The 27558-nt window shown below is 53.4% G+C and overlaps 10 protein-coding genes across 10 annotated transcripts; 5 read left to right on the top strand and 5 right to left on the bottom strand.

Annotated features, from left to right (window-relative positions):
- The first annotated feature begins 624 nt into the window (after positions 1-624).
- BZA70DRAFT_274217 (glucose-6-phosphate 1-dehydrogenase-like protein) lies at positions 625-2693 on the top strand. Its single transcript, XM_064911946.1, has 3 exons — positions 625-752; positions 1088-1160; positions 1223-2693. The coding sequence occupies exons 1-3, from the start codon at positions 712-714 to the stop codon at positions 2645-2647; spliced, it is 1539 nt and encodes a 512-aa protein (XP_064771647.1). The 5' UTR covers positions 625-711; the 3' UTR covers positions 2648-2693.
- Positions 2694-2963: 270 nt separating this feature from the next.
- On the bottom strand, positions 2964-4331 carry BZA70DRAFT_265874 (uncharacterized protein; the record flags this gene model as incomplete). The annotated part of the gene is made up of 1 exon (XM_064910989.1): positions 2964-4331. One exon carries the CDS (start codon positions 4329-4331, stop codon positions 2964-2966), a length of 1368 nt encoding a protein of 455 aa, XP_064771646.1.
- A 212-nt stretch (positions 4332-4543) lies between these two features.
- On the bottom strand, positions 4544-5576 carry BZA70DRAFT_265873 (aflatoxin B1 aldehyde reductase member 2; the record flags this gene model as incomplete). Its single annotated transcript, XM_064910988.1, has 2 exons — positions 4544-4934; positions 4993-5576. The coding sequence occupies 2 exons, from the start codon at positions 5574-5576 to the stop codon at positions 4544-4546; spliced, it is 975 nt and encodes a 324-aa protein (XP_064771645.1).
- Positions 5577-7106: 1530 nt separating this feature from the next.
- BZA70DRAFT_274213 (Indoleamine 2,3-dioxygenase) lies at positions 7107-8959 on the top strand. The gene has a single exon (XM_064911945.1). It carries the CDS (start codon positions 7227-7229, stop codon positions 8757-8759), a length of 1533 nt encoding a protein of 510 aa, XP_064771644.1. The 5' UTR covers positions 7107-7226; the 3' UTR covers positions 8760-8959.
- A 1834-nt stretch (positions 8960-10793) lies between these two features.
- BZA70DRAFT_274209 (uncharacterized protein) lies at positions 10794-11851 on the bottom strand. The gene has a single exon (XM_064911944.1). The coding sequence runs from the start codon at positions 11588-11590 to the stop codon at positions 10916-10918; it is 675 nt and encodes a 224-aa protein (XP_064771643.1). The 5' UTR covers positions 11591-11851; the 3' UTR covers positions 10794-10915.
- A 155-nt stretch (positions 11852-12006) lies between these two features.
- On the top strand, positions 12007-16339 carry BZA70DRAFT_274208 (ABC efflux transporter). The gene is made up of 3 exons (XM_064911943.1): positions 12007-12538; positions 12599-13990; positions 14049-16339. The coding sequence occupies exons 1-3, from the start codon at positions 12185-12187 to the stop codon at positions 16317-16319; spliced, it is 4017 nt and encodes a 1338-aa protein (XP_064771642.1). The 5' UTR covers positions 12007-12184; the 3' UTR covers positions 16320-16339.
- On the bottom strand, positions 16340-17410 carry BZA70DRAFT_274206 (putative 60s ribosomal protein L21-a). The gene is made up of 3 exons (XM_064911942.1): positions 17307-17410; positions 17052-17117; positions 16340-16831 (listed from the first exon to the last, which is right to left on the bottom strand). The coding sequence occupies exons 1-3, from the start codon at positions 17315-17317 to the stop codon at positions 16426-16428; spliced, it is 483 nt and encodes a 160-aa protein (XP_064771641.1). The 5' UTR covers positions 17318-17410; the 3' UTR covers positions 16340-16425.
- A 191-nt stretch (positions 17411-17601) lies between these two features.
- BZA70DRAFT_56883 (uncharacterized protein) lies at positions 17602-20502 on the bottom strand. The gene is made up of 2 exons (XM_064915217.1): positions 20096-20502; positions 17602-20026 (listed from the first exon to the last, which is right to left on the bottom strand). Exons 1-2 carry the CDS (start codon positions 20324-20326, stop codon positions 17822-17824), a joined length of 2436 nt encoding a protein of 811 aa, XP_064771640.1. The 5' UTR covers positions 20327-20502; the 3' UTR covers positions 17602-17821.
- A 971-nt stretch (positions 20503-21473) lies between these two features.
- BZA70DRAFT_56844 (uncharacterized protein) lies at positions 21474-22394 on the top strand. Its single transcript, XM_064915216.1, has one exon. It carries the CDS (start codon positions 21564-21566, stop codon positions 22089-22091), a length of 528 nt encoding a protein of 175 aa, XP_064771639.1. The 5' UTR covers positions 21474-21563; the 3' UTR covers positions 22092-22394.
- A 130-nt stretch (positions 22395-22524) lies between these two features.
- BZA70DRAFT_228091 (P-loop containing nucleoside triphosphate hydrolase protein) lies at positions 22525-23205 on the top strand (the record flags this gene model as incomplete). The annotated part of the gene is made up of 4 exons (XM_064910227.1): positions 22525-22597; positions 22659-22688; positions 22745-23053; positions 23108-23205. Coding segments are annotated over 4 exons (510 nt in total), but the record flags the coding sequence as incomplete, so codon positions are not given.
- Between the last annotated feature and the right edge of the window lie 4353 nt (positions 23206-27558).

Below are 27558 nucleotides of genomic sequence, written 5' to 3'. Positions count from 1 at the left end.
TAAGTGCAGGTGCAGGTGCTGGTGCAGACGAGAAAAGGAAGCAGGTTGGGTGTGGTAGTTCTGGGGGAGTTAGTACAGAAACCCTACAATTAAGAATCACGTGCCGGCTGAGTCAGGCGTTATCGCGAAGATGAGGATTGTTAGCAGACAATGAGATTACTATGAAAAGTGAGGTTGTTGGTGAGAATAGAAGATTATTGATCTGTGTATGTTTATATCTATTAGCAACTATTATTCTAGTCTCAACTCTTCTCCACCAGCACCTTTACCATCCCTCAGCAGGCAGAATGGTGAGCGGACCGCTCCAAGCCGAGCTCGGCATATCGCCGTCTTTGTGCTGGCCGGTGCACTGCGAAGTTGTGCGGTTGTGCCATAATGCAGGCTGAGTATCTGCCCTCTCTGCCGGCACTTAACCAGTCGAGACCTCGGCCGGCTCTCTTCCTCCTCCGCCAGCACTCGGAATACAGTCAATTGACTGGCGATTTGTAGATATTCCGTGCGTAGATTCAGTAAATACAATTGCCCATAATCTTGCAGTACACAGCCAGAGCGCAGGGCCTGCAGAGTGGCTTACATAACCGGCGAGGTGGGATAAGCAAATAAAACTCGCCCGCACCCGCCCGCTGCCGGCAACTCTTCCACTTCCACTTCCTCTTCCCTTCCGCTTCCTCGTCCTTCTCCCCATCTTCTCTCGCTCCATCTCCTTCCGCAATGTCTGACACTATCATTGCTCAGCCAAAGTCCGAGTCTGGGTGTGTATCCCTCTGCTTTCCCTCTCTCCTCTCTCTCGTCCGTCTCTTGGACTGCTCCATTCAGCCGATTCATCATCAAGCCCACCCTTTTCCGACAGAGCCCACCGTCTGCCTCGCCCGCCGCCGCTCTCTTCCTGATTGCTTGCAATCAGTCTGTTTACTCTATCCAGCACATCTACTCTGCAATTGAATTGTTCTAGAGCCGGCTGGAGTGAACTCGCTCGGGTTCTGGCTGCTGATTAGACACGGCCCGTGATCATCCGAATATGACGATCGGGACATGTCCCCTCGATCACCCATCCTCAACACCTCCGCTAACTCTCTCTCTTCTCCAGGGCCCCGCCTCTGCCGTCTGACTCTGTCATCGTCGTCCTCGGTGCCTCCGGCGATCTCGCAAAGAAGAAAACCGTATGTACCTCTCCTGATGATAAATCTCAATTACCTGTGACTAATTCCTATCTCCCCTCCAGTACCCTGCCCTCTTTGGACTCTTCCGATATGGCCTCATGCCCCAGGGCATCAAGATCGTCGGCTACGCCCGCACAAAGATGGACGATGCCGAGTACAAGAAGCGCATCTCCTCCTACATCAAGGTTCCCGACGACGAGGTCAAGGCCAAGCTCGAGACCTTCCTCGGCATCTGCACCTACGTCGCCGGCGCCTACGACACCGACGAAGGCTTCCAGAAACTCGACAGCCATCTCGCCGAGATCGAGGCTGGCAAGGCCGAATCCCACCGTCTCTTCTACCTTGCCCTCCCCCCGACCGTCTTCACCACCGTCGCCCAGCACCTCAAGAAGAACTGCTACCCTGCCAACGGATCCGCGCGCGTGATTATCGAGAAGCCCTTCGGCCACGATCTCGACTCGTCGCGGGAACTGCAGTCCGCCCTGCAGCCGATCTGGAGTGAAGACGAGATCTTCCGAATCGACCACTATCTCGGCAAGGAGATGGTCAAAAACATCCTCATCCTGCGGTTCGGCAACGAGTTCTTCAACGCCTCATGGAACAAGAACCACATCTCCTCCGTGCAAATCACCTTCAAGGAAAAGTTCGGCACCGAAGGCCGTGGCGGCTACTTTGACGAGTTTGGCATCATCCGCGACGTCATGCAGAACCACTTGCTGCAGGTCCTCACCATGATCGCCATGGAGCGGCCAGTCTCGTTCTCGGCCGAGGACATCCGCGACGAAAAGGTGCGCGTCTTGCGCGCGATGCCCATCATCGACCCCAAGAACGTCGTCATCGGCCAGTACGACAAGTCGCTGGACGGCACAAAGCCCTCCTACACCGACGACCCGACCGTGCCCAAGGGTTCGCGCTGCCCGACGTTTGCCGCCATCGTGCTCTACATCAAGAACGACCGATGGGACGGTGTGCCGTTCATTCTCAAGGCCGGCAAGGCCCTTGACTCGGCCAAGGTCGAGGTCCGTGTGCAGTACAAGGACGTCACCTCGGGAATCTTCAAGGACATCCCCCGTAACGAGCTCGTGCTCCGTATCCAGCCCGACGAGTCCGTCTACATCAAGATGAACACCAAACTGCCCGGTCTGACAATGAAGACCTCGGTCACCGAGCTCGACCTGACCTACAACCGGCGGTTCTCGGACCTGCACATCCCCGAGGCCTACGAGGCCCTCATCCTCGACGCCATCAACGGCGACCACTCCAACTTTGTCCGCGACGACGAGCTCGACGCGTCCTGGAAGATCTTCACCCCGCTCCTGCAGTACCTCGACGAGTCAAAGGATATCGTGCCGGCAAAGTATCCTTACGGCTCCCGCGGCCCTGCCTTCTTGGACGACTTCTTGGCCAGCTACGGCTACACCCGCGACCTTGCGGGTTCGTACCAGTGGCCCACTACGAAGGCCGGCAAGACGAACGGGAAAATCTAAGTGTTTTGACTCTCTCTCTCTCTCTCTCTCTCTCTCTCTCTCTCTCGACATGTTTGTATGTAATCTGCTGGAAATCACATTTCCTTTCTCTTTTTTTCATTTTATTTATTATATAACCGCTGTCCTGTGAAATGTAATCGAAATATTCTAGTTTATATGTAAAGAGAATAAAAAATCAAAGGATATGTGAAGTTGTCGAAAACGGATGCAAAAAAGATAGCGTGCTTTCGTTTTGTGGATGTTTGGCTTGTTGTGGTTTGAATAAAGAAACTGGTTTTCTTCTTTTGACAAGATTACATGTGTATTGAAGTAATATCTATTCCGACTCTGCTTGTTGATCCTGGCTGCTGCTTCTCACAAACTGCAAAACCCTGACTTTCAACCTCTTATTCTGCCTTCTAAGCTGCTCAATCTCCTCCTCCGCGGTCTGCAGGAGTTCACGGTTATCATCCGCCGCCTCGAGACAGCTCTGCTTCTCGCTCTCAAGCCGAGCAACCTCGGCCGTCAACTCCTGAGCTTTCAAATTCGCCTCTGCAAGTCTCGCCTTGAGCTCCTTGATCTTATCCGCCTCTGTATCTGACGTCGACGGCTGCAGCGCGAGCAGCATCGCGTTATGCTTGCGTTTCCTAGCATCAAGCGAGCTCGCCGCGTCCGCGCACCGCTCGCGCTCAACCAGCTCGAGCGTGCGCTCTGCCCGCGCACGCACTTTCTCCTTCTCGATCTGCGTCTGGCGTTTATTACCCAGATCGCGCACGTGCTTGACGGTCTGGTACAGCCGGTCGCGCTCGAGGATGTATGTCGTGACTTCGCGTTCGGCGAGGGCGAGGTGTTCGGTTAGCCTGGAGTTTGTCTGCTCTAGTTGTGCGATTTGAGCGTCTTTGGACGCGCGGAGGGAGGCGAGCGCTGCTTCGTGCGTGGATTTGAGCGCGTCGAGGTGTTGCACTGCGCGCTGGCGCTCGTGCTCGAGGATCGAGGCGCCGAGTTCGTAGGTGCCGAGGTGTTGCATTAGAGACAGGCATTTGTCTTTGTAGTGGTGCATGCGGTCGACGAGGTTGTCGACGCAGGCTTTGTCGAGGGTGTCGTCTTCGCGGGCGAGGTGGAGGGGGAGGCGGGGGAAGAGGGCGGGTGGTGGGGTTTGGTGAGCTGCGACGGTGGTGGTCGCGAGGTCGTGAGTGGTGGGGTTGTCGTCTGGTGTGCGAAGAGATGCGGAATCTTCCTGCATTACAACCAGCGCACTGCTAACCTCTTCTTTCAAGCATTCTTCTCCTTCTTCCTCCTCCTCCTCCTCCTCCTCCTCTTCTTCTTCTTGTCTCTCTTCCTCTACTTCTTCTCGTTTCTCCTCTGATATCTCGCGAGGCGGCGACGAATCGGGGCTGGCAGGAGTATCTTGAGATAAAGGCGGCGAGGGGTACTTTGTATCCGCGGATTCAACTGCTAGCTGCTGTTTCCTCCTCAAACGCCGGAGTTGATGTCGTCGACGTCGTCGTTTTCTGCTGCTGCTGCTGTTGTTGATGCTGCTCTTGTTAGGGATGGTGAGTTGGTGGCTGGCAGGCACGACAAGGGACGACGACGCGTCGTGGAGTTTTCGCGCTGGAGTTAGGACTGCGATTTGAGTCGGGGTTGCTGGTGGTGTCTGGTGCTGTTTACTCTCAGCATGATCGTCAGTTTTGATAACCACCGCCATGTTTTATTTCAGAGAAGAGAGAAAGAAGGAGGCAGAGTGGAGAAAGGAAGATCTTCGATTCAGGGATTGACAAAAGCATTGTTCACGCGTTAAGGGTCTGGGTATTTGATTGTCAGATAACGTTAATTGAGACCTGTTGATAATCTTCTACTGTTTTTATACTGAAGGTGATCATATTCTTTTTAAGATACTGAGGATATGAAGACAGAGCATTAGAAGTTGTAGGTAGGCTCATCCTCCTCTGCAACCAACGACCAAATCTTTTCAATCTCCTCTACAATCTCATCCGGCAACGGCCCATCAACCGCGTGCTTGATATTCTCCTCCAACTGCGACAACTTACTCCCTCCAAGAATAACCCCATTGCGCTCATCAAACTTCGCGAGCTCAGAATGATGCACAAGCCAGCGCAGCGCGATCGCGTTGCCGGAGATGCCGTGCTTGGCCGAGAGCTCGGCGACGCGGTCTTTGGCAGCGAACAACGTATCTTTGTAAAAGAAGGATTGCCAGAGCTTGCCGTAGGGGGCGTTGGGGTCGAAGCGGCCGCCCTCGGGGGGCTTTTCGCCGCGCTTGATGTTGGAGAAGAAGCCGCCGGCGACGGGTCTAGATAGTGTTAGATTGTGGACGGTAAGTAGAGAATGGAAGTAGAGAAGAGGCATACGAGTAGGCGTAGAAGGCAATGCCGTTCTCTTTGAGCAGTGGGAAGAGAGCCTTCTCGGGTTTACGGGCAATCATGTTGTAGAGGCCCTGGAAGTAAGTCGGTTTGATCCAGCCGTGCTTTTTGGAGTTTTCGATAAACACCTTGACCTCGTCGGCCGTGTAGTTTGAGAGCCCAAAGTACTTGTACACGCCTTTTTTGTACAATTCGTCCATCGCCCGGTGTGTTTCCTCAAACGGAACAGATCGGTCGGGCGCGTGCAGGTAGAGGATATTGATCTGGTCGACCGCCAAGCGCTTAGGCTGCTCGACCGCGGTCTTGATGAGTTCGTCATAGGCGTGGCTTCCGGGGACGTCTGAGCGGACTTTTGTGTCGATCGTAAACCCCTGCACCGGGCCGGCTTTGAGGGCGCCGATGACGGCCTCGGACTTTGTGGCGTCTTCGCTGGTGGGGTAGCCGTATGCGGTGTCGAGGTGTTTGATGCCGTTCGCGGAGAGGAGGTCGAGGAAGGGTTGCGCGAGGGGGGCGTCGGGGAGACGGAGGACGTCGCCGAAGAGGGAGGTGCCGTAGAGGAGGACTGGAGCCATTGTGATGGGGAGAGATGAGGAGAGATGAGGAGAAGGGATGAGTCGAGGTGGTTATATAGATGAGGTGGGAAGAGAGTGCGGGGAAGGATATAGACGGTGGAGGTAGAGACAGCCGGTTGGCGGGCGTTCAGGGTGATTGGCGGTCGTTGAGGGACGCGATAAGTGCGGGTGCGGCTCGCGCGAGGGTGGTATGTCCGCGGAGATACGAGAGTGTAGAGTAGAGTAGAGTAAGAGCGGGAAGTAGAAGATGGTTTGATGAGGAAGAGTGAAGAAGGAGAGGGTGGCATAAAGCCATGGATCAGCAAGCAAGCGCAGGTAGAGACAGAGACAGAGACAGAGACAGAAGCAGAACTGAAGACAGAAGCAGAAGACTGAAGACAACCAAGTTGAGTGCAGGATTGTGATGCGTGGATAATTTGTAATGGGCAGATAGTATGTATAATGCTGGTCATGATAAATATGCTATAGAATGGCGTGCTAGCAGAGCCTGTCCAGCTTAAGAGTACAGAATTGCTGTAGGGTTTTCTGCTCAGATAGGTTATATGGACTCAATAACAATTCTAGGCATGGACGGGGTCCAGGTTCGTGGGTGGGTGCGTTATTAGTATTAGTCAGCGGAGGTTCAATTAAGTTTTAATGTACGACGCCTGTGTTAGTGCTTGTGCCACAGCAGCGCACCAAGAAAAAAAAAAAGGAGAATGGAAGGAGGAAGAAGGTGGAGAGGGAGGAAATCTGGGAATCTTGCGGGAGATGAATCTGAAGTAGAAGCCGGTTGAAAGAATTGCAGTTGGCGTTGCGCCACAGGGGATTAGCGTAACCTTGAAATGAAGATGAGTGAAATGAAGATGATGTGGGTTATGGGTGTGATGTGATGTAGTTACGACTGTTTGTTGAGGAGGAGAGAAGAGAAGAGAAGAGAAAGAGAGAAGGTAAACAGCTACGCCGGAAGTGGTGTCATCGCAGGTCAGCAGGGACTCTTGGCCAACAGTTCTTGCAGCGAGGAGTACTGCAGGTGGTCATGGTCGCTTAAGGCAGGAGAGCAACGAGCGAGGATGACTCCACTGAATCAGGAATGAGAATGAATATAGCCGGTCAGCTCATTTTCATTTCCTCTTTGTTCTCCGCTGCTCCGACCCTCCCCTCTAAGCACAGATAGTAACTCAAGAGAACACGATATAGCCGTTAATCCCCGTCTGGCTGCCCATCTGGACTGGACTGGGCTGGCCGGGGAGGAGGCGGTTTCAAACCGGAGAGTGGTTCTCTGGTTTGACAATGGACCGTGCGTCCCGGTTGGCTGGTTCGGGAATATGAATAAAGAAAACATTTTACCAAAAGACCGACCGAGGGAGAAGAAAGAGAGAGTAAGAAGAGGATATAGAGAATAGATAGAGAATATAAAGAGCAAAAGTAGAGTAAATACAAAATTACCAAGTGGAAGCAGAGAAGCAGCACATTTGGTCGTTGTTCGGTGGCATCTCCGAGTCAGCAACCGGACCTGCGGAGGGCGACGGGCAATTGGCGGGACGAACGGGCGAAGCTTTGATCCTCGTCATATTTCTCTTCTTCTTCTTATATTTGGGATATATCTTGTTGCTGTTGTTGTTGTTGTTCTTCTTGTTGTATCTTCTATCTCTATCTTGTATTCTCACCATGCAACTCCCCATACCATCCCCCGAGGACTACGACATCTCCCTCTCCACCGGCTTCGTGCCCTCCACCCTCCCCCTCGCCCGCATCCCGGATCCCTACTACTCGCCCTGGGAAGCCGTCGCCTCAAACGTCCACTTCCTCATCATGGCCCGCCAGATCCGCCCCGTCGTCGACTCTCCCGCCTTCCCGCTGCTCTCCGTCGACCGTCTGCGCTCGACCCCAGAGCGCCGCCGCGCCTACTCCATCCTCGGCTTCATCGCCCACGCCTACATCTGGGCCGGGCCCTCGGCATGCGACCACCTTCCTCCCCAACTCGCCGAGCCCCTCATCGCCCTCGCCGACGCCCTCGAAGTCCCTCCGCTCGCCACCTACGCCGGCCTCTGTCTCTGGAACCACCGGCCCATATTCCTGCCTACCCCCGACCACCCGCACGACCCCGCATCCCTCGACCTCTCTTCCCTCGCGACCCTCCACACCTTCACCGGCTCCACCGACGAGTCCTGGTTCTTCCTCGTCTCGACCGTCATCGAAATCCGCGGCGCCGCCTGCATCCGCTACCTCCTCGCCGCCATGCGCGCCTGCCGCGACGACTCCCCGCACGACGCCGTCGTCGCCCTCCAGCTCCTCGCAGAGTCCATCGACAGCCTGATCCCGATCCTCGCCCGCCTTCCCGAGCAGTGCGATCCCCACACCTTCTATTACCGTGTGCGCCCTTTCCTCGCCGGCTCGAGAAACATGGCAGAGGCAGGTCTGCCACATGGGGTGAAGTACGGCAACGAGCCCGGATACCGGCAATACTCTGGCGGATCGAACGCGCAAAGCAGTCTCATCCAAGCCCTCGACATCGCCCTCGGCGTCCAGCACCGGCCCACCTCCGACGCCTCCTCCTCCCCTTCTTCGCGCTCGCAATCCCCCACCTCGGCGGCTCCGCCCAGCAACAACTTCATCCACGACATGAGAGCATACATGCCCGGTCCGCACCGCCGCTTCCTCGAACACCTTGAGCTGTGCGCAAACATCAAGGACTACGTGCACGCCCACAAGCAGTCAAATTCGGCCCTCACTCTTGCTTACGACGCGTGCTTGGCCGTCCTCCGCGCATTCAGGGATAAACATATCCAGATCGTGTCGCGTTACATCATCGTCCAGGCAAAATCACAACCCAGCGCGTCTGCAAAGCAACTCCAACTAAAGCAACAACAACTACAACACCAACACCAGCACCAGCAACAACACCAACAAACAAACAAAAGCGGCCTCGCGAACGTCATCCTCACCGAAAAGAAAGCAGCCCGCGGAACAGGCGGCACCGCGCTCCTTCCCTTCCTCAAGCAAGCGCGCGACGAGACCGGCGCGCCCGCAGCGGGCTCCTGGGCCGCGCGGTTGTTGCGCGATGACGCGTTCGTCGTCAGACGCAAGATGCGCGACGCGATGGGGTTGGGCGAGCATCTTGTCGACGAGGGCGATAAGGTCGTTGGGTTGGCGGGCCAGTGGAGCGTGGATGATGAGACGGGCGGGATCTGTCATTGGTAGTCTTGCTCTAGTACTATTTGATTCCTGCTGGTCAGGATGTTGAGTAGAGCATTACTTCAAGAAAAAGCATTCCGCCGCGGGCCGGCATTATCTCTTTACTTGTTTTTTAGTTTTGTTGGTTATTAGGTGTTTGAAAATGTTGAAATGTCAAAATGTCGGTATGGTTTATAGTTCAATGTGCATTGCGTTAATAAAATGGATGGTAATCATAAAACTTGCTTCTATAAAACCAAGACTATTGCAGCAATAGTCATCACACAACGAAAATCTCGCCATGTCCGGCGCCAGATCCCCCCTCCTTCTCAAGATCGATCCGGTATCCCTTCCACTTATCCATCTCGCTCTTGATCCACTCCTGTCGCGCGCTCGCTTCCTCCGCCGCCTTCTTCGACCGCTCCAGCTCCCGCAGATACGCAGCCTCGCTATCCCCCTCAAACTCCTCCGGCACCGCATCGTCGCCGTACAACTCGACGTCCGTGTACGATGTCGACGAGTTTGTTCGGTGCGCGCCAGGGCTGCTCAGCTGGCGTTGCACGTACCCCGGACCTTCGGAGATCACGGCGTTGGCGCCGCCCGTCACGCCTTTGACCACAGCGGCCGAGAGACCCTGCGCGGTGCGGAAGAACGACGATTTGCCGGCCTGCAAGCGAGCGTTGATGTCCGGCACAGTCTTGCTGCTCGAGGTAGGCGACATCGGCGCGCTCTTTGCAGGCGAGGCGGCTGCGTCGGCGGATGCAGCCTCGGCGGCGGCGGCTGCGTCTGGAATTTGTCGCCGTTTCTCCTCGGCAGAGAACCGAAGTTTGAGGGTCTCTAGTTCGTGCAAGACAGCGTTGTGTGAAGACACGAGCTTGTCGTACGTCCGTTTCAGCGCCGCGTAGTCCCGCTCGAGCAGATATCGCTCCTGCGCCTCGCGCGAAAATTTTTCCTCCAAATTGCGGTAGTACTCTGGTGAATGCTGCTGCGACGACGGAGTCGGTGACGAGGACTGTGATTTCTCGGATTGCAGGGCGGCGATGGTGGTTGCGTCGAGCTGGATCTTTGCGTTCGCGGTCGCGAGCGAGTCTTTCAGTGCTGCGTTTTCTAGCTCAAGCGCGTTCAGGTGCGCGCGTAGCTCTTCTGGTGTAGGTGACGACAGTGATGATTCTTTCTCTGTCGCTTTCACTTCCTCTTTCTCTTCTTTCTCTTTCTCTTTCTCGTCCTCCTCCTTGTCGTCATCTATGGTAAGAGCAGCAACATCATCAGCAGCAGCATCAGCAACCTCAACCGCGTTCTCTTCCTCCCCTTCCTCCTCCCCAGCCTGCGACTCTGGCGGCGGAGGCGTCTCAGTCCCAGCAGGAACGGTCGCAGGGCTCTCAGTCCGCTCAGGCGTATCCTCACCAGCAGCAGCAGCCGGCTCGTCGTCGCCTTCTGCGGCGGGTTCAGTGGCCGAAGTGGAGGCCGAGGCTGCAGCCTTGCCTTTTTTTCCCGCGGCTTTCTTTTTTGGTTTCTTGTCCTGTTTCTTTTTTAATTCCTCAAACTAGATGTAATGTAGAAAAAAGACGTCAGTGGTGGTTAGAGGAAGAGCTCGAGTGGTAGGGAGGAGACATACACGCTTGCGAGCGGCGGCTAGCTTCTCCTGCCGAGCGGCATCATCCGCGTCGTCTGCCATTGTGTTGATTGGGAATTGTCGGTATTCAATGTCAGATCTGAGAGATTGTCACCAGAGACTGATGAATTGATAATCGCACGTCGAGAGAGTAGAGATGTAGATTGGACTCTGCTACTGCCATGTTAGCCACCGTCCCTTCACCTCGCCCCAGACGCAATCCCAACACCTGCACACATAGAAAACAAACAGACTCACCAGATTCCACTGATCAAACAGTTCACGATGATGAATTCTTGCTGGCTCAGATCAGATCAGAAGCAGTTGGCACGGAATCCCAAAGCAGCAGCCAGCGCGAGGCCGATGCCGCATTGCTGTACGAGGCCCTTTGTGATTACATTTGACTACAGCACAGCGTGTGGGATTATTTACAACTAATTACGATTGATTGTTTGGGATAAAAGATAGTATGATTAGATAGTAAAGATCACAATAGAATACAAAAGATATACGCCAACACCAGACAACTATAAAGAGCGTGAGGGGCAAGTGACCTGCCCGAGATTACAGATCACCACAGACGAGAATGGTGGTGACGGCCACGATACCGCGAGCAGCAAACTCTTGCGCGACGGCGCATAATCCTGACTGACGTTCTGCAGCGGTAAAAGTATTTGTAAAAACGCCCTGATATGCTGCTGCGTAGCGAGAACGGGGTCGATGGAAGGAGTGGCTGCTCGTCATCGTCGGACTCAGAATCAGAGTCATCGCCGGTGATCTGGCTGGTAAGGATACAACCAGCCGAGGCGAATTCCTCGCCGGGCCAGCAGCCAAGTACAGACGGGTGCTGGAAGCTCTTGAGCTCCGACATGGTGTCGTTGTCTTCATACCCTTCGTCTGAGGGGCGGACACGGATAAGACCAAAGGCCGGGTCGCGGTTCGTGCATTCGTGGAGGATTTCGGAGAGATCGATCGGGCCGGCGGCGACGAGGGGCGGATACCGGGTGTTGCTGTTGCGGTAGGCAAGGGTGGCTTCGAAGGGACCTTCGTGGTGGTAGCTGCCTCCGAAAGAGCAGTCGAGACCGTCGACGGTGTCGATGGGTGCTGGTTTGGGCTTCAGAGAGGGCGGCGAGGGCGGCGATGGCGCAGAAGGAGGCGAAGGAGGCGAACGCGGTGAGGGCGGCGAGGGCGCCTGGGATCTGAGGTATCGAGCGAGAGCCTCAATTGATTTTTTCTGGGAAAGCATGATGAAAAACAGTATTGAAACAGAAGTCAATAGATGGGAGAAGTGAAAGAAAGCAGAAGACGGAGGTTTTATAGACAGCAGAACAGAGGATATCTGTGGGGTATGAGCAGCATGGTGCCGGTCGTTGTTGTTGAGGACGAACAAGGAGTGAACAGCTGGTCGTTGTCCGAATGCTTGTTCCTGATACAATTAGTATCTAAACAGAAAGCATTAATACAACATCAATACAGAAAGCAGAAACAGCTGCGCAGATGAAGCAACAGCAACAGAACAAAGAGCAAAGACACGAAGCAGCGGCGTCGGCATCAGCAAGGGCTCGGAAGATCACGTGGTCGGTTAATCAATCAAAGTTTAATACTCTTCGTATTTCTCGTATTTGGAATTGAAACAAGACGCCTCGAACCAGCAGAGACAATCAACCGCCCCGCGAACAGTTCACCACCGGCTCGGGGCTCTTCTTCTTCCTCAATTCTTTAGTCTGCTGGAGTAGCATGCACCCGGGGGCTCTGTCCGTGTGCTTTGAAGTCGACGCAAGCCTGCTACTACTAGCTAAGCGTCCTCTCCTTCCGCCCTGCACTGCTCCTCCCCACCGAGATGATGGACGAAGATAGCAGCTACATTCCCCCCAAAACCAGCAGCTCGCTCGAGTATGTCGCAACCGACGATGTCAACGACCAAGCAGCCAAATACGCAGTCAGCGACGCGAACAGCGACCGCGTCGCCTTCGCCGCCCGCGGACCTCAGTTATCTTTCAACGAAGTCGACCGCGTGGATTTGGCAGTCCGGGGGTTGACTGTAACTATATCACAGTCAAAACCATTGCTACAGACCCTGGGGTTGAAGAAGACTATGGCACCGACGCCGCCGAAAAAGATTCTTGATAACGTCTCGGTTGACGTTCCTGCAGGCACCGTGATGGCGATTATAGGTGGTAGTGGTTCAGGCAAGGTACAGTCGAGCACTCTATTTCCCAATGTGAGTTGAATTGGACACTGACAGATTATACAGACTTCACTTCTGAACGTCATGGCACACCGAATGAAATCTTCAAAGCTCAAGGTCGAGGGCCAGGTCACGTTCAACCGACAGCCCGATCTTCACAAAATCAGACACGCCTACGTCCTCCAGCAGGACATCCTCCTTCCAATGCTCACTGCGCGGGAAACGCTCATGTACTCTGCCGATCTCAGACTACCCTCAACCACTACAAAAGAAGAGCGGCATAAACTTGTTCAGGAAGTCATCTTGGAATTAGGCTTGAAGGAGTGCGCCGATACCATCGTCGGCGATGGCGCGCACAAGGGACTTTCCGGGGGCGAGAAGCGGCGACTCAGCATAGGCATTCAGCTGCTCTCAAATCCCTCTGTTTTGTTTCTTGACGAGCCTACAACTGGCTTGGATGCCTACTCAGCGCTCTTACTAGTTCAGACTCTGAAGAAGCTAGCTAGGAAAGGACGCACGCTAATCACCTCAATCCACCAACCGCGCGCAGACATCTTCTTTCTATTCGACTCAATCACGCTTCTTTCAATGGGTCAACCCGTATACTGCGGTCCAGTCAAGCCATCGCTGGGATACTTTGAGAACCTGGGTTTTACTTTCTCAGAACTGATGAACCCTGCCGATCTGTTAATCGACATTGCCGCGCACGACACTCGGTCGCCAGAGGCAAGGCTGGAGTCGGATACGCGTATAGAGAGTTTGGTTGCGGCGTGGCGGCGAACAGAGAATTTCAAGCCCGTCGAGCTCGTTCCTGCGCCGCCGAATTTGACGGATGTGCATGCGCCTTTCCTCAGGGAGATCACGGTATTGACCAAACGGACGGTCTTGATTACGGTTCGCGATCACATGGGTCTCGTGGGCTCGTTAATCGAAGCGGTTTTCAATGGAATCATCTGCGGTTGGATTTTCTACAGTCTCGATAGCAGTACGACCGGTATCAAGTCCCAGATCGGGGCGGTCTACACCTCGATCGCGACGCAGGGCTACCTGATTCTCATGTACGAAACCTACCGCCTCTCCTCGGTTGACATTAAAGTCTACGACCGCGAACGCAACGAGGGTATGATTTCAATCTCTGGCTTCCTGATCTCACGCCGGATGGCAAGACTTTTTCTCGAAGACGTGCCGGTCCCGCTCATATACTCTGTGATTATGTACTTCATGACGGGCTTCCCAGCCGAACCCAAGCGGTTCTTCCTGTACTTTACCTGTGTAATTCTTCAGCATTATGCGAGTATTACGATGGCGACCTTCGCGGTCTCGGTCTCGAGAGATTATTCGATTGCGGTCTTAGTCGGAAACTCGTTCTCGACCGCGCAGACTATGTCGTGTGGATATTTCTTGCAGACCCACAGTATGCCGGTATACGTGAGGTGGATCAAGTGGGTGTGTTACCAGGTAAGCTTTCGTTTTTCAGTGCAGTTTGATCTGTCGTGGATCTGACTCTTGTTATTAGTTTTATGGGTTTAGTGCGATGTGTGCCACAATCTTCTACGACTTCTTCGGAGACTGCCCGTACGGAGACGCAAGCACATCAGCCTGCGCGTCCTATACCGGCGACTACCAGCTAACCTCGCTAGGTATCAAACCTGGCTGGATCGGCGTTCCGCTAGTTGCTGTGCTGTGTCTCTGTCTAGCGACATACCTCGGCGCGGCGGCGATGCTGTATTTCAAGCCTGTCGATGTGTCGGTCGCGGCGAGCAAGACGGCGAAAGAATCGTCGGTCGCGAAGGCGGATGCTACGTTGACGGTCGTCGAACCCGTGCCCGAAAGTGATCGGTTGACGGTCGACGTTGAGGATTTGCATCTGTCGATTGAGAAATATAGTGCACGGTTGAAGAAAAAGCGGATCGATATTCTGCGAGGTATCTCTGCGCAGTTCCAGCCGGGCAGTATAAACGCCATCCTGGGCCCATCGGGGTCCGGGAAAAGTTCACTGTTAAATTTCGTTGCCTTGAGACTCAATTCCTCGCTTCTTTCTCGGTACATTGCGTCCGGCGCCGTTCTGCTAAACGGCCAGTCGCCGTCGCCTGCTGTACTGAAAGCGATTTGCTCGTACGTGACGCAGGACGATGACGGGCTGCTGCCTACGCTGACCGTGCGGGAGACGCTGAATTTCGCTGCCGACCTGCGTCTTCCGCCGACGTTGACGAAAGCGCAAAGACGCGCGCGGGTTGCCGAGGTGATTAACAAAATGGGTCTTGCTGAGTGTGCAGACACGTTGATTGGCAGCGAGTTCATCAAGGGTATTTCAGGAGGAGAAAAGCGACGGGTGTCGATCAGCGTGCAGCTCCTGAACGAGCCGAAAGTCTTGCTTCTAGACGAGCCCACGTCCGGACTCGATAGTTTTACAGCCGCGTCGATACTGACGGTCCTGAAAGCGCTCGCGGACGAGGGACGCACGATCGTCTGCACGATCCACCAGCCGCGATCGGATCTGTACTCGTTCTTCCACAACGTGCTGTTGCTCGCGAAAGGCGGCAGGGTCGCGTACTCTGGCCCGGGAGGGGACGAGTTGCTGGACTATTTCGCGGGGTGCGGGTATCCGTGTCCGCCGCTGACGAACCCGGCGGATCATATTCTTGATATGATTTCTGTTAATCTGCAGGATCCGGTCAGCGAGGCCGAGACGCGGGAGCGTGTTGATGCTCTGCTGTCTGAATTTGCTCGACGACGGCAAGAGAATCAGGAGAAGTCGATCGTGGGCCGGTCGTCTTCTGTCCGGCTGGTCAAAGGATACGACGGCGGCCAAGATCTCGGGTCGCTCGGTCGACAATCCGCCTCCTTTGCGCGGACGTTCCCGGTGCTCTGCCACCGCACGACGCTCGATTTCATGCGTAACCCGGCGATCCTGATCGGCCGGTTCGGACAAGTTGTCGGGTTCGGAATCCTCATGGCGCTCTTTTTCTCGCCGATCAAGTCCGACTACATCAGCATCCAGAACCGGGTCGGCGTCGTGCAGCAGTTCAGCGCAATGTACTTCGTCGGCATGCTGTGTAATATCGCGACGTACCCCGCCCAGCGGGACTTGTTTTATCGCGAGCACGACGACGGCGTGTACGGCGTGCTGTGCTTCCTTGTCGCGTACGCGCTGTTCGAGGTCCCGTTCGAGATCGTCAACTCGCTCATTTTCTCGTGCCTGATGGTCCTCGTCACGGGAATCAATCGCACAGTAGGCATGTACTTCTCCTCCGCGATCTTCTGCTTCGTAATCGTCAACTGCGGCGAATCGATCGGTATCGCGTTCAGCACCGTCTTCCACCACCCCGGCTTCGCAGTCAACATGATCTCCGTCGCTTTATCGGTCGGCACGCTGATGAGCGGACTTATGTCGTACAACATGATGGGGTTCTTGAAAGGCTTCAGTTATATAAACCCGCTCATGTACGGCTCGAAAGCGTTGTTCAACTACGCGTTTGCGGGACGCACGTTCACGTGCTCGGACGCCTTGAAGGTCGACGGCGTGTGTCCGCTCGCGACGGGCGACCAGGTGATTGATGCCTACCATATGCGGATTAACAAGGGGTTTTACCTCGGGATGCTCATCGTCACGGCAGTGTACTACAGGGTGTTGGCGATGGTGACGGTTAAGTTGTTTAGGTTGCAGTTGGGGTTGACTTCTGGGGTGAAGTCTTCTACAACAGGGCATCGCAATAGTCTCAAAGCAGCCTCAGAGAAAAGTAGCAAGGTGGTTCAGAAGGAAGAGAATGTTGGTTTAGAGATATAGACACGATAATGAGATCACAGATTGATTATATGAAACTTTTGTTTATATTTTCCGTACACACCGATTTGCTAATAGAACAAGATACACAAAGAAAATATACACGAATTTAAATGTAAGTCTCGTAGGCGATAGGAGCAAGAGTGACGGGCTCGTTGCCAGCAGTGGAGACGGTGTGGGCACCTCTGGGCTGGACGGGCTGTCTCTTGAGGAAGACGGGCTCTCCCTTCGTCTTGGCCTCCCGTTTCCGCTCAGCGTTCTCCTTGACACGCTTGACGAAGTTCTCACGGCACTTGGAGTGCTTGACGTGCTCGATGCGGAGGTTGACACGCTTCTCGAGGTAGCGGTTGCCGACGATCTTGTAGATGATGACACCGACGGAGGACTTGGTCACGTTGTAGACGATACCGGTCTTGCCGTGGTAGTACTTGTGGGGCATACCCTTCTGGACAGCACCGTTGGCCTTGATGTCGACAATGTCACCAACCTTGTAAGTGCGAAGGTAGATGTTCATGCTATCTTCATGTTAGTACTGCGTTCTTGTGAGTGCGACCAGATATCTTTCGCAACTGCTCTGCTCTACCACTACTCTTCAACATGTCCGTTCTTCTTAATCCTCTCATTCAGTAGTTCTTCATATCCCCTTTGATCCACCCATCCATCCATCCAACGTAGCAACAGAGCAGTCTCTCAAGATATCCTCACACCAAAACCAGCTCAGCAAATTTGACTTACGGAATGATTCCCTTCTTCTTGTAGTCGCGGGCGAACGCATAGCGCGTTCCCGATCGGTAACCGTGGCTATACAATGATAAACGTCAGTACTTTCCCACCTCGAAAAGAAAAAATGACGACGTTGAAACTGTTGCCCCCGTTCGATCCCATAATCCTACGTCTCCGCCCTTCAACACACCGCCAGACCAAGAGACAACCGAACGAGGACAACGTCTGACAGTATCGTCGCCATATATCTGAATGCGAAAGACTAACCTGTGACCCATTGCTGATTATATGCCGTTTGCTGAGGAGTTTCGTGAAGGGAAATTCTGCTGGCGCTCGGGAGTGTAACTGAAGGCGACGGACTGCGCTCGCTGTGTGTGGGTCGTGTTGGGACTTACGCCGCAGTCCTCGCTCGCTGCTTGCTTGTGTTTAGCAGTCACACTTTGGTTAGGGCTTAACCCTACTGAGCAGAAATAGCCCTTGCCCAGTGGTATGTAATATGTTATGTAATGAATCAGATCAGCTCATCGCCGCTCCGCTCACCGTGCGGCGGTTCCTACGATGATTGTTAAGTAGAAGATTAGAGCGTTGTCATTAGAACGTGCACAAAATAGATCTTTTATGTATAGAAAGCGACCACTCGCAAGAGAAAACAGAAACAAATACACTTGAAAAAGCAAAATTATATAACACCTTGGTACTTCCCAACTCTCAGATTTCGCTCATCTTACACCCCTTTTTCCGTTCGAAAACGAAACGACAAGCAATATTCACAAACCCAACTATTACTCGCCGGTAGCATACCCTTCATCTTCGTCTTCGCCTTCGATCGCGTCCGCGTAGCCGCCTAACCGCAGACCCATCTTGACGCACTCCTTCACCAGCTCACGACGGGTCTCGGTCGGGATACCAACCGACTCGCCTTCGTCGCCGCCGATCCAGATCCGCGCTTGGCCAATCAGCGCTTCGCTCGATTTCTCGACCGGGCGGCGGCGCTGCATCTTGCGAACTGTGGTCAGAACAGCGACGAAGCCCAGAAGACCAAGTTCGCTGGCGTCGTAGACTTTGAGGGATGAGTACAGCTTCTCGGCCACGTACGGACGCGAGGGTAGGACGGTCTGGATCAAGGCGCATCGGACTGCCACGCGAATATCGGGAGACGACAGCATTCGTGAAACGCTCTCTCCTGTTCCAGTCGCAGGGCTGGCGTCGGCATCCTCAGACGAAGTAACAGAGATCGAAGCTGAGATCGTGTCAATCTCAACGTCATCGTCAACTTCTTCATCGCTCGAGTCGGCATCTTCCTCCTCATCTTCTGATGATGATGCAATCGCCGACATGTTGCCCGGCTCCTGCTGCTGTTCAACAAACTGAGGAGTAACCACCTTGCTCTGTGTCACTGGCATCGAGCGCACTGGCGCACCCGGCGACTTCTTGGTAACCTTCAGATCCTCGCGAACGGCCTCCATCATCTCGCGAGTGTACTCGGGGCAAATGTCACCCAGCAGCACAGACCGCGCAATAAGCGCTCGTCGGTGGACGATCGAGTTGGGAGGCGCAACCTTGACGCTAGTAGCAAGCACCGCTGCATCCGGGACATCGTCGAGAGCTTCGACCAGGACGCTCCGGAGCTTGCGGCACGAGTACCAAGCCGCCAGAGCGTCGAGCGGGCTCTGAAGGGATGAGTCGTCAACCATGGACGACACACCGTCATCGCGGTAACACACGGAAAGACCCTTGTGGCAGGGATTGTTCCAGGCAAGGTTGTAGGCAAGAGTAACCGTGTCTCTGTCGAAGATGTCATCGCACTCAAGAAGATTGACGAGGTGCTCAGGAGTCTTCTCTCCGTCCGTGACCTCGCCAGATTCTTGCTGCTGACGCTGCAGCTCACGGGCTTCCTCCCATAGCGCACGCTGGCATCTATCAGAGACGCCTTGCAAGAACGGATAGTCGTGAAGAAGGACCTTGAGATGCAGTGCTTGGAGCATCAGGCGAACAGGAGTAGCGCGAATCAAGAAACTTGCCAGCAGAGTGATCAAAAGACGAACATGAGAGCACTCGGCGTCACCACCGCCTAGCTGAGCTTCGATCGCCGTTCGCCAGGCAGCAATGCGGACCTGGTCTTCTTCCTCCGTGGTGCCCACAAGCAAACGGTAGCCATCGAATCCAACTACCCGCCGCAGAGCAAGCTTGAAGATCTTCTTCATCACCGCAGCAAACTCCAGAGGCGCCACCCGAGGTGGTACGTTGACCGTCCGGATGGCAGTCAGCCAGGCGCGTTGGCGAACTTCGAGAGGACTGCTGACAGAAAGAGGCTGCGCGGCAAACACAGCAGGCTGGTTCTTGAGACCCTTGTTGCTCGAGTTGTCTTCGAATAGTGACGGGTAGAAAACGTACATGACAGCGCCGAGAATGAGGAATCCACGAAGAAGCCCGAAAGTAGCTTGTGCGTGAGGTCCCAAGGCAGTGTTGATCCCAGTGCGGATCATGAAAGGTATGGCAGCGAGTCCACGGGTATCTTGGCCGTCGACGTCGTTAAACGAGTTTGCAACCATCATACCGGCCATCGAGCCCATCATCAACTTGCCCATCATGTTACGTCCAGTGCCGCCCATCGACATACCAGATCCGATACCACCGTTGGCACCCTGCGAAGCCATGGGAACGCCGCCCATCATCGCGCCGCCGTTGGCGGAGGAACCAGCCGCCATCATGCCGTTCTGGTTGGAGAATTTGCTGTCGGAAAGCTCCTTGAGCTCCCGCATTAGTTGGGAGTTTCGCTGCTGAAGATGCATGATGTACTCAGTAGCCTTTGTGAGAATGGTGGCCTTGTTGAGCTTGTTTGCTGGCGTGAGGCCATCGAGTTCGTCATCATCATCCGCAGCACTGCCAGTCACGGCACATCGGAGAGCGGGCACACAGTCTCTAAGAGCGGATATTTTATCGTTGATGTTTGTGCGATATCTCTTCTCGATCATGTTGTGTGCTGTCTGTAGGTATTAAATGATAGAGTTAGCCTGTGATCAGAATCTGCAGAGAATAATACAGGATAGTCTCACCTTCTTTGGCTTGGTGATCTTGCCTCCCTTTGCGCTTTGCTCGGAAGTCTCTTGTGGAGGATTGGCGCGAGTAGAAGCAGAGCCACGGCGGACAGCATTGTGAGCAGAAACAGCGGTAGAGGCCTGGCTACCGCGCTTGGTGGCAATTCCAGAGCTCTTCGCTGCGGTCATAGCCTCTGCGGGGGCGTTCGACATGTGCTGTAGCTGGTTGTAAGGAACCTGGGATTGCATCTGCGCGTCGGCAGTGTAGACCCCTGGGGTGATTGGCCGTACGTTTTGTAGGGAGGGGTCATCATTTGAGAGGAAGACGAGGAAGTCGGCGAGAGGGAGTTGGGGGACATTGACGATGCAGAGGAGGCGGGGCCTTGGGACAGTTTGGTCGCATAGTCGGTGGGAGCCGCGTATGGGGTAGTGTTGAAGTCGTTGGGAGCGATTCCTTGCGGGACCTCGGACTTGATGTGGATCTGAGCGGCCTGGTTCATGCCGGTTTGCTCGAGCGGGAAGAAAAAGGCGTCGTTGTTCCAGGCATTGGGATCGCCGAGCTCGTCGCTGTTGGGAGAGAAGGACGAGAGCGGAGAGGATCCATGGCCGGAAGTGAGGAGCTCTTCGGGCGAGAGGGAGTGCGAGAGGTGCGAGGACTGGTAGGAAGACGAGGTTGTGTCTTCGGCCTCGAGTCTGGCGAGGAAGTCCTCGCAGTCGGCGAAATCGAAGAGGACGTTGTTGCCGGCGGGCTGGAGGGGCATTGTGGTGAAGTCGTCCATAGTGATGGGGTTGGGTAGTGAGGCAGACGACAGAGCCCTGGGCGGTTACTGTTGCGGTACTTCTAACCACACGGTGAGGACAATAGAGGTAGATAAAGAACAGAGGAAAAACAGAGGAAGAAAGAGAGAAAGAGGAGGAGAAGAATGAATCAAACGGTGGCCTTCTACGCAGCGCATGAAAAGGGAATCGACAGCAGAGGTGTGGTCTGATATTTGGCTGTGGCGCGGGGGCTGGTGGCTGTGGCGCAGGCAGAAGTGGACTGATCTCGCAGTCAGTGAGCGCACGTGAGCTCGGAGTAGCCCCTGGGGTGTTTATAGTGTTTCAAGCATTGTGTGCGTGCAGTGGGTGTGTATGAGGGGGGTATTTGTATTAGATGCGTAGGAGAATGCAGGACAGAGGAGAGGAGGGGAGTAGAGAGAGAGCAGGACGGCACTCGTTGGGAAGAGGTGGAGGAGGTGTTGGGACCCTGCCTGAGGAGGGAGGGCATTACGTCAGTCCGGTGCAGCGCAGGAGCAGATGGTGCCATGGCGGCAGTCGGCTGGATGCTGCGGGCAAGAGCACAGAGTAGAGCAGTGAGTCACGGAGATCAACGGGCTGAGAGCGAGGACTGCTGGTGCAGAGGTGTTGATATCAGAGAGCATCGCGTAGAGTTGGCTGGAGTCGGCTGTATGTCGTCACTCATCGCCGTCGTGCCTCGAGCGATGAGATGGGTCAATGGCGTCTCGCTAATTACAGAAACAGCCTGATCTGCTTCGGCATCTTGTTCACTTTGTCAGTCACTTCCAGTCACTTCGCGGACTGGTTCACAGAGACCTGCGACCTGCTCCCGAGGCATTTGCCTAACCGAAACCTAGCATCGCGCACACTCCGTGTTATGTCAGCTATATGTCATCTTACTGCACGTGATGTAATACATAATATTCTGAATACCGACAATTCTCTGTCTTGTTTGGATTTACTAAACAGATCTGGCGCATGCAAGTCTCGGCACAGTGTCCCGAGCAGTAAACAAACCACCAGCAACAAACAGCAGACACAACCGCCAGAGAACCCGGGGTATCGACGCAGCGGCAGGTGGTCAGTGTTATCTAATGATCGGCGGGTAACGAAGAGCAGCCCAAAGCCGAGATCCAAACCGAGGCGGCAGCCGTGGGTTTGTTTACTCGGTTCTTTATCTGCACTCCAAACCCTTCTGCTCGCCGCACCTCACCGGCCCAGCACGCCTCTCGCTTGACAAGTCATGTTCCTAAACTGGCCGTGTTTACATAATAGTCTCTACCTTGGCTCAATAAACAACTCCTCGCCAATCTGCTCCCGACTTCCGTCTCCCCTAATTCTCTGTCTCTTGTTTATCTCTCCATAGATCATCTCTCTTCCCTCTCTCCGACCTCTCTGCAACCCTCTCTGCAACCCTCCCATCATCCTGCGCACAATGTAGGTTTGCTCTCTGCTTTCTCGCCGGCGATCTTCCCGCAAATCCCTCTTCCATCCTATCTTCATCCTATCTTATCTGACACTGACACCTCCTTTTCCCCACCAGGTCTTCGACTTCTCAGGGGCCTCAGAGAATCTCAATCGTCATCCTCGGCGAGGGTGGTATGTATATTCCTTTCCTTGTCGTACGCACTCTCTCCCGTGCCTGCTCTAACCTCGACCTGTCACTTTCAGGAACCGGCAAGTCATGTATAACAATGCGTCTCGTGCGCAGTCAATGGATGGACGAATACGACCCCACTATAGGTACGTTGTCTGTTGTTCTACTGTCTGCACTCTGTATATTAATTGACCTGATTCTCTGCAGAGGACTCGTACTCGACCACCTGCGTCGTCGGTAAGCTCTCTATCCTTATTCAGCCCTTCTCTCTGTGTTATTGCTAACGCGCGCAGACGGCGAAACCTTCGAACTCGACATCATCGACACCGCCGGACAGGAAGAATACCGAGGCCTGCTAAGCGGTCTGTGGCAGGCCGGCAACGTCGCAGATGCATATCTGCTAGTCTACGACATTACGAATCTGCAGACGCTGCGGGCGCTCGAAGAATTCGACGACCTGATATCGAACGCGCAAGAGATCAATCATGCGCCTAATACGACTCCACCCGTGAAGCTGGTTGCGGGGAATAAGTGCGATTTGGCGACATACCGTGCTGTTCCTAGTCAGCAGGGACTGAATTGGGCCCGTCGGCATGGTTGTGGTAAGCAAAACTCACATAAAGATTTATACGTTATAGATCGTTAACTCTTCATAGGATTCATGGAAACAAGTGCGCTGATGAGTGTCAACATCGAAGAGACCTTCTCTCTGATGGTGCGGCGGGTGCGCGACAACCGAATCCTCGAGCAGAAAGCCCGCGAAGACGAACGCCGAGCACGCGAAGAACTCGCGTCGCAGACGGCGGCCGCGGTGGGTATCCCCGGAAACCCATACACATCCTCCACGAGCGACGAATACGGCTACTCCAGCCAAGTGCCTGTCTCTGCCTCTGCGTCGAGCCTGGCTTCACGGTCTGATGACATAGAGTTGCCAAACATATCCACAGCTGAACAGGCAGACCTGGCAGCGTCGACAACACCGTCGCCGATCAAGGAGAAGGCGGACCAGGCAGCGTTAGCGCAGTCGAGCAGGCCAGTCGCGGGCACGCAGGAGAAGAAAGACGCGACTGCGAAGGCGCGGAAAGAAGAGAGCGGGGGGTGTTGTATCATATTATAGTCCCCCGTCCCCACATCAAAACCTTCTTCCCAATATCTCTGTATTCTACTTCTTTCCTTTTGCTTGGGGGTGTGGACCAATGTTGCTCTTTCAATCTGTATCGATGTAATCTAGTATTTTTTATAATTCTCTGTTTATGTTGGGCGGCTCCTTTTTCGCATATAGTTGCAGATTATTCGTTTTGGGGGGGTGGTTTGTGTTTGTAGGTTAATGTTCTCGATAATACATCGTGGTCTTCTAGAGATACAAAATGTAGAGGAAAGCAGTAAATGCAGTGTTTAAGAGCTGGACTTGAGGTAGTAGTACGGCCATCATATAGCACCGAGTCATTAAAATTAGCTGGATTTCACAAAAGGTCAACATCGGCCGTCGAGCGGAGCAGATTGAATACCTCCAGCTGCAGGTACGAGCTTTTTTTTTATCTTGAAAGTGTTGGTTTCTAACGTGAGCCGCAAGATTCTAACCTGCGAAATAAAATCCAAGTTGAGAGAGATGAGAATCGTTTACAAGTCATAACGTGGAATTTTGAGGTGTCAAATTTTTTGAAATTTTTAAGATATAGAGATATCAAATAATTGTAAATATACGTGTAGTTTTATTTAAAAAAAAAAGAAAGAAAAAAAGAAAAACAGAAGGATGCTGGTGAATTTCATGTCTGGAGAATTACTGAACTTTGTGCTTTGCTGACTTGCGTGCTCTGGAGTAAATAAAGATGAATATCTTTGGTTTCGTAAGGATGTTGAGTGACAACAGTGATGTAAATAGTTCTCTGTATTTATCAGTTTGTATTTACTTTATTTATTTTCTGATTTTTGGATATTTTGGCTGTTATGACAATCGACTCAAACATATTGTGCATGTGCTGCACCACTTAAGAGCATACAAAGACCATCCTGACCACCACGCCAACCACCACCAACCCAAGCCAGTCCCGACCGAGACCCAACCAGACCCAACCAGCCCTCATCCGGACCAAACAACGGGACGATCAGCGATACGTCCCTGATCGGCGGCGACTCATCGGTCGCAGAGAAGGCCATCGGCCGAGCATCGGAGGATGGAGGCTTATAAGCCTGCTTGACGGCCCGATGGATTGCCGAGACACCAGGAGGACAGGTAACGGTCGTCACCGTGCGGCAGCCATTCTCTGCCTGTTTCATAGCGAATCTGCTCGTTTATTTATTTTTTGATTATTTTTCCTGAGGCTTTTTTTCTTTGTTTGGTTGTTTATTACTATGTGTCGGGACGGTGTTTGTGGACGAAGCTCCGGTGCGGACGCCGGAGTTTTGTAAAACATCGCATGCTGCATCTATTCGACTTACGGCCGAGACCGAAGTCAGGAGTGTGTATGCTTCAGACGAGCACAGATAGAAACTGAATCATGAGAAAGAAAATATTCAGAATGCAGTAATCAATCGCCGAGCGACCGAATGGCGAGCGTTCAAACAAAAACTCATTTATTGAGGTTTCTACATTCTGCAGACGGTAGAGCAGCACGGCATTTCTTATCGTGGCGAGTACGCGACTCCAGAGATTGAGATACATCCAACGCGCTCAGACGGTACGAGCGAGCGAGCGACTAATAAAAATCACCAAGGTCCGCATTCCTTTTCCTTCTGCTCTTTCTATCTTTGCTTGATAAACTCTGTGCAGCAGAAACAGGCCGCGCGTGGCCCCCACCACCGCCGCCGCTTCATATCACGATTCATTCGGACGGAGCTAAGCACGGAGAAGAATCCCGCCAAACGACAGCCGTCCCTGCTCCCCTCGGAAAAAAGTTAATGCAGGCCCGGCTCTGCCATCCCAGGTTTAGGGCCAAACAAACGACAAACAAAAATAAATAACCAGGAAAACGTTGTTTGGTCCGGAAAACGCACCCCGCTTACCCGTTTCAGTAGTTATCTGAATCCAACCATACCTGGGGCCCCTCCTCTGGCTGCGCGTCCCCCCAACGAGCGAGCGCGCGCTGCGCCCACCTTTTTTTTTTTTTTTGCTGTTTTCTTTTTTCTGTGCTGCCACCTCTTGGCTCGCATGATGCAGGAACAGGTCTCGCTTGCGGTTTACGTGCATGCTATAGTGCTGTCAGTCGGAGAAGGTGTGGCTTAATACGTAGATGCCTTCTGGCTGTTGCATTTCTTTTCTTCGTTAAGATACCGTAGAATGCTATAGATCTTTTAAATGCTCATAATGATTAGGTAATTGTCTCTAATCTGAAGGCTTATCTGTCTGTTTGAGATTGAGAGAAAGTATAAGCAGCGAATTAAGGTATAGGCTATCCGGAGCAGACAATGCCCGGTGCCGTAGACCTCTAGTCGGAAACCTTGCAGTTCCCCTCCTCTCTCTCTGCGTCGTCTGCATGGTTTTGTGCTCACTAAATCCTGCTTATTTGTCTATAGGCAAATTCGGGACATGATAGTTCGTGGTTTTTACGGAGACTGCCGAGTTGCAAACGGCATCTGTAAATATCAGGGAAGAATCCACGATTTCGAGAGAATCGATGTAGCATGACACACCACGCTGGAAATGCAATCGCGCGAAATCATTCAAGATCCGGAGACCTCCGACCTCCTATCAGCTCCGAGCAAAGCCATTGATTTTGTGATCTGAATCGGTCGTGGGTTGTTCTAGCTTGCTCTTTTGCTGCTCAGGTTTATGATATCTTTCTCCGGCGAGGGATTGAGTTTTCTACCTCGGTTTCTGGCGGCAGACAGGCACCGCTGGCAAAGACGAGCTTAAAGACGAGCAGATTGAGCACGAGTGACGTGTTCTGTTGCACAAAGACTCGGGTGAATGAAATATGTGGATGGTAGGAGAACGAGAGGCCAGAGAAAAGGCGAAGGAGATTAAACCCTGGAGTGCGCCAGAGGTTGATTGTATACAGGGTACAGTGCGGAGTCAGACACAGGTATCGCCGAAGTACCCCAGAGAATGAGATCATGGAGACAATAGAGAGAGCTGGGATCACAATAGATAGAGCAGAAGAGGTAAGTGAGTGAGAGCGTAGAGCGCGATTGTGTGAGAAAGGCGCGAAAAAAGTGCTCAGGTCGGTGCCGAGTGAGCCGACTACCGCCGACGAAGAGTGATCCCATTCTATTCCACTTTGAGCAAGCACAAACTAAGCTACTCACTTTCTCGACACCAGACAAGTAAACTCAGGACAGCCACTGATGTCATAAGCAACTTTACCTTCATTATAGCTTGTTTGTTCTGTCCATTCTCTCTCGCGCTGCTGCTGCTACTGGTCAACTCTAATTGCGCTAACGTTTCCGCGTAATGTTATTCTAGGCACGTAGCCGGCTCGCCACAAATCCAATTGTGAACAAACGGCGATGTCATTGAACATGGCTGGCTGTGATCTATGTTTATTTCGAGAAAGAGTTTACATTCGCGGATATACGGATGCGCAACGCGAGGCAGCGCTCTGCGATTCTAGATTCTCGCCAAGGGTCTGATAACGCGTCAGGCCGTGTTCCTCGGCACGAAGCGGTTTCGGACATAGTGCCCAGAACAAGAACGCAGATAGAAAAGACAAAAAGGACAAGACCAGCAAAAGAAAAACACAGACCGCCGGCCTTTACCCACGGGGGGTGTCAATTAGCCTCTGCATCTGAGAGAGGAGAGGGAGGCGGGTTTGAAGATAGAAGTAAACTTTACGCCGAAAGACTAGTTTCAAAGCGAGCAGGAAAAAGTAAAGATTTGAGTGTGCTGCTGCTGCCAAACAAGAAACGGGGTTTTCCGGCACAAAGGGACAATGACGACGATAAGACAGGCGCGCGAAAAAAAGTAAAGGGGCACGTACTTCGAACAATATGAGCTCTGTAGTTCATACCCGGGGCCTTGGCCGGAAAAGCAATGAATGAAACAGTCGTTGGCTTTTCATTTGAGCAGCCGATTGGTCTTTTCTTTTTGCCTAGGATTAAATGTTGGCTGGCGGTTATCTATCCCGAATGCGTTCATCGCCGTCGTCGTCGGAGATGGGGGTGGGGGCCA

The sequence above is a fragment of the Myxozyma melibiosi genome, assembly GCF_037950935.1.
Source record: "Myxozyma melibiosi strain Phaff 52-87 chromosome Unknown BZA70scaffold_1, whole genome shotgun sequence".
Lineage (NCBI taxonomy): Eukaryota > Fungi > Ascomycota > Lipomycetes > Lipomycetales > Lipomycetaceae > Myxozyma > Myxozyma melibiosi.
This window is presented reverse-complemented; position numbering and strand designations above follow the sequence as displayed.

Bases quoted from the DNA above. Each gene is read 5' to 3' on its own strand.
- BZA70DRAFT_274209 (XM_064911944.1), bottom strand. From the start codon at position 11,590: ATGCTTTCCCAGAAAAAATCAATTGAGGCTCTCGCTCGATACCTCAGA.
- BZA70DRAFT_274217 (XM_064911946.1), top strand. From the start codon at position 712: ATGTCTGACACTATCATTGCTCAGCCAAAGTCCGAGTCTGG. The intron at 753-1,087 runs GTGTGTATCCCT...TCTCTTCTCCAG, and splicing joins CAGCCAAAGTCCGAGTCTGG to GGCCCCGCCTCTGCCGTCTG. The intron at 1,161-1,222 runs GTATGTACCTCT...TCTCCCCTCCAG, and splicing joins ATCTCGCAAAGAAGAAAACC to TACCCTGCCCTCTTTGGACT.
- BZA70DRAFT_274206 (XM_064911942.1), bottom strand. The intron at 16,832-17,051 runs GTAAGTCAAATT...ACATGAAGATAG, and splicing joins AAGAAGAAGGGAATCATTCC to CATGAACATCTACCTTCGCA.
- BZA70DRAFT_56844 (XM_064915216.1), top strand. From the start codon at position 21,564: ATGGGTCAATGGCGTCTCGCTAATTACAGAAACAGCCTGATCTGCTTC.
- BZA70DRAFT_274213 (XM_064911945.1), top strand. From the start codon at position 7,227: ATGCAACTCCCCATACCATCCCCCGAGGACTACGACATCTCCCTCTCC.
- BZA70DRAFT_274208 (XM_064911943.1), top strand. From the start codon at position 12,185: ATGATGGACGAAGATAGCAGCTACATTCCCCCCAAAACCAGCAGCTCG. The intron at 12,539-12,598 runs GTACAGTCGAGC...CAGATTATACAG, and splicing joins GTGGTAGTGGTTCAGGCAAG to ACTTCACTTCTGAACGTCAT. The intron at 13,991-14,048 runs GTAAGCTTTCGT...TCTTGTTATTAG, and splicing joins TCAAGTGGGTGTGTTACCAG to TTTTATGGGTTTAGTGCGAT.
- BZA70DRAFT_56883 (XM_064915217.1), bottom strand. From the start codon at position 20,326: ATGCAATCCCAGGTTCCTTACAACCAGCTACAGCACATGTCGAACGCC. The intron at 20,027-20,095 runs GTGAGACTATCC...TAATACCTACAG, and splicing joins AGATCACCAAGCCAAAGAAG to ACAGCACACAACATGATCGA.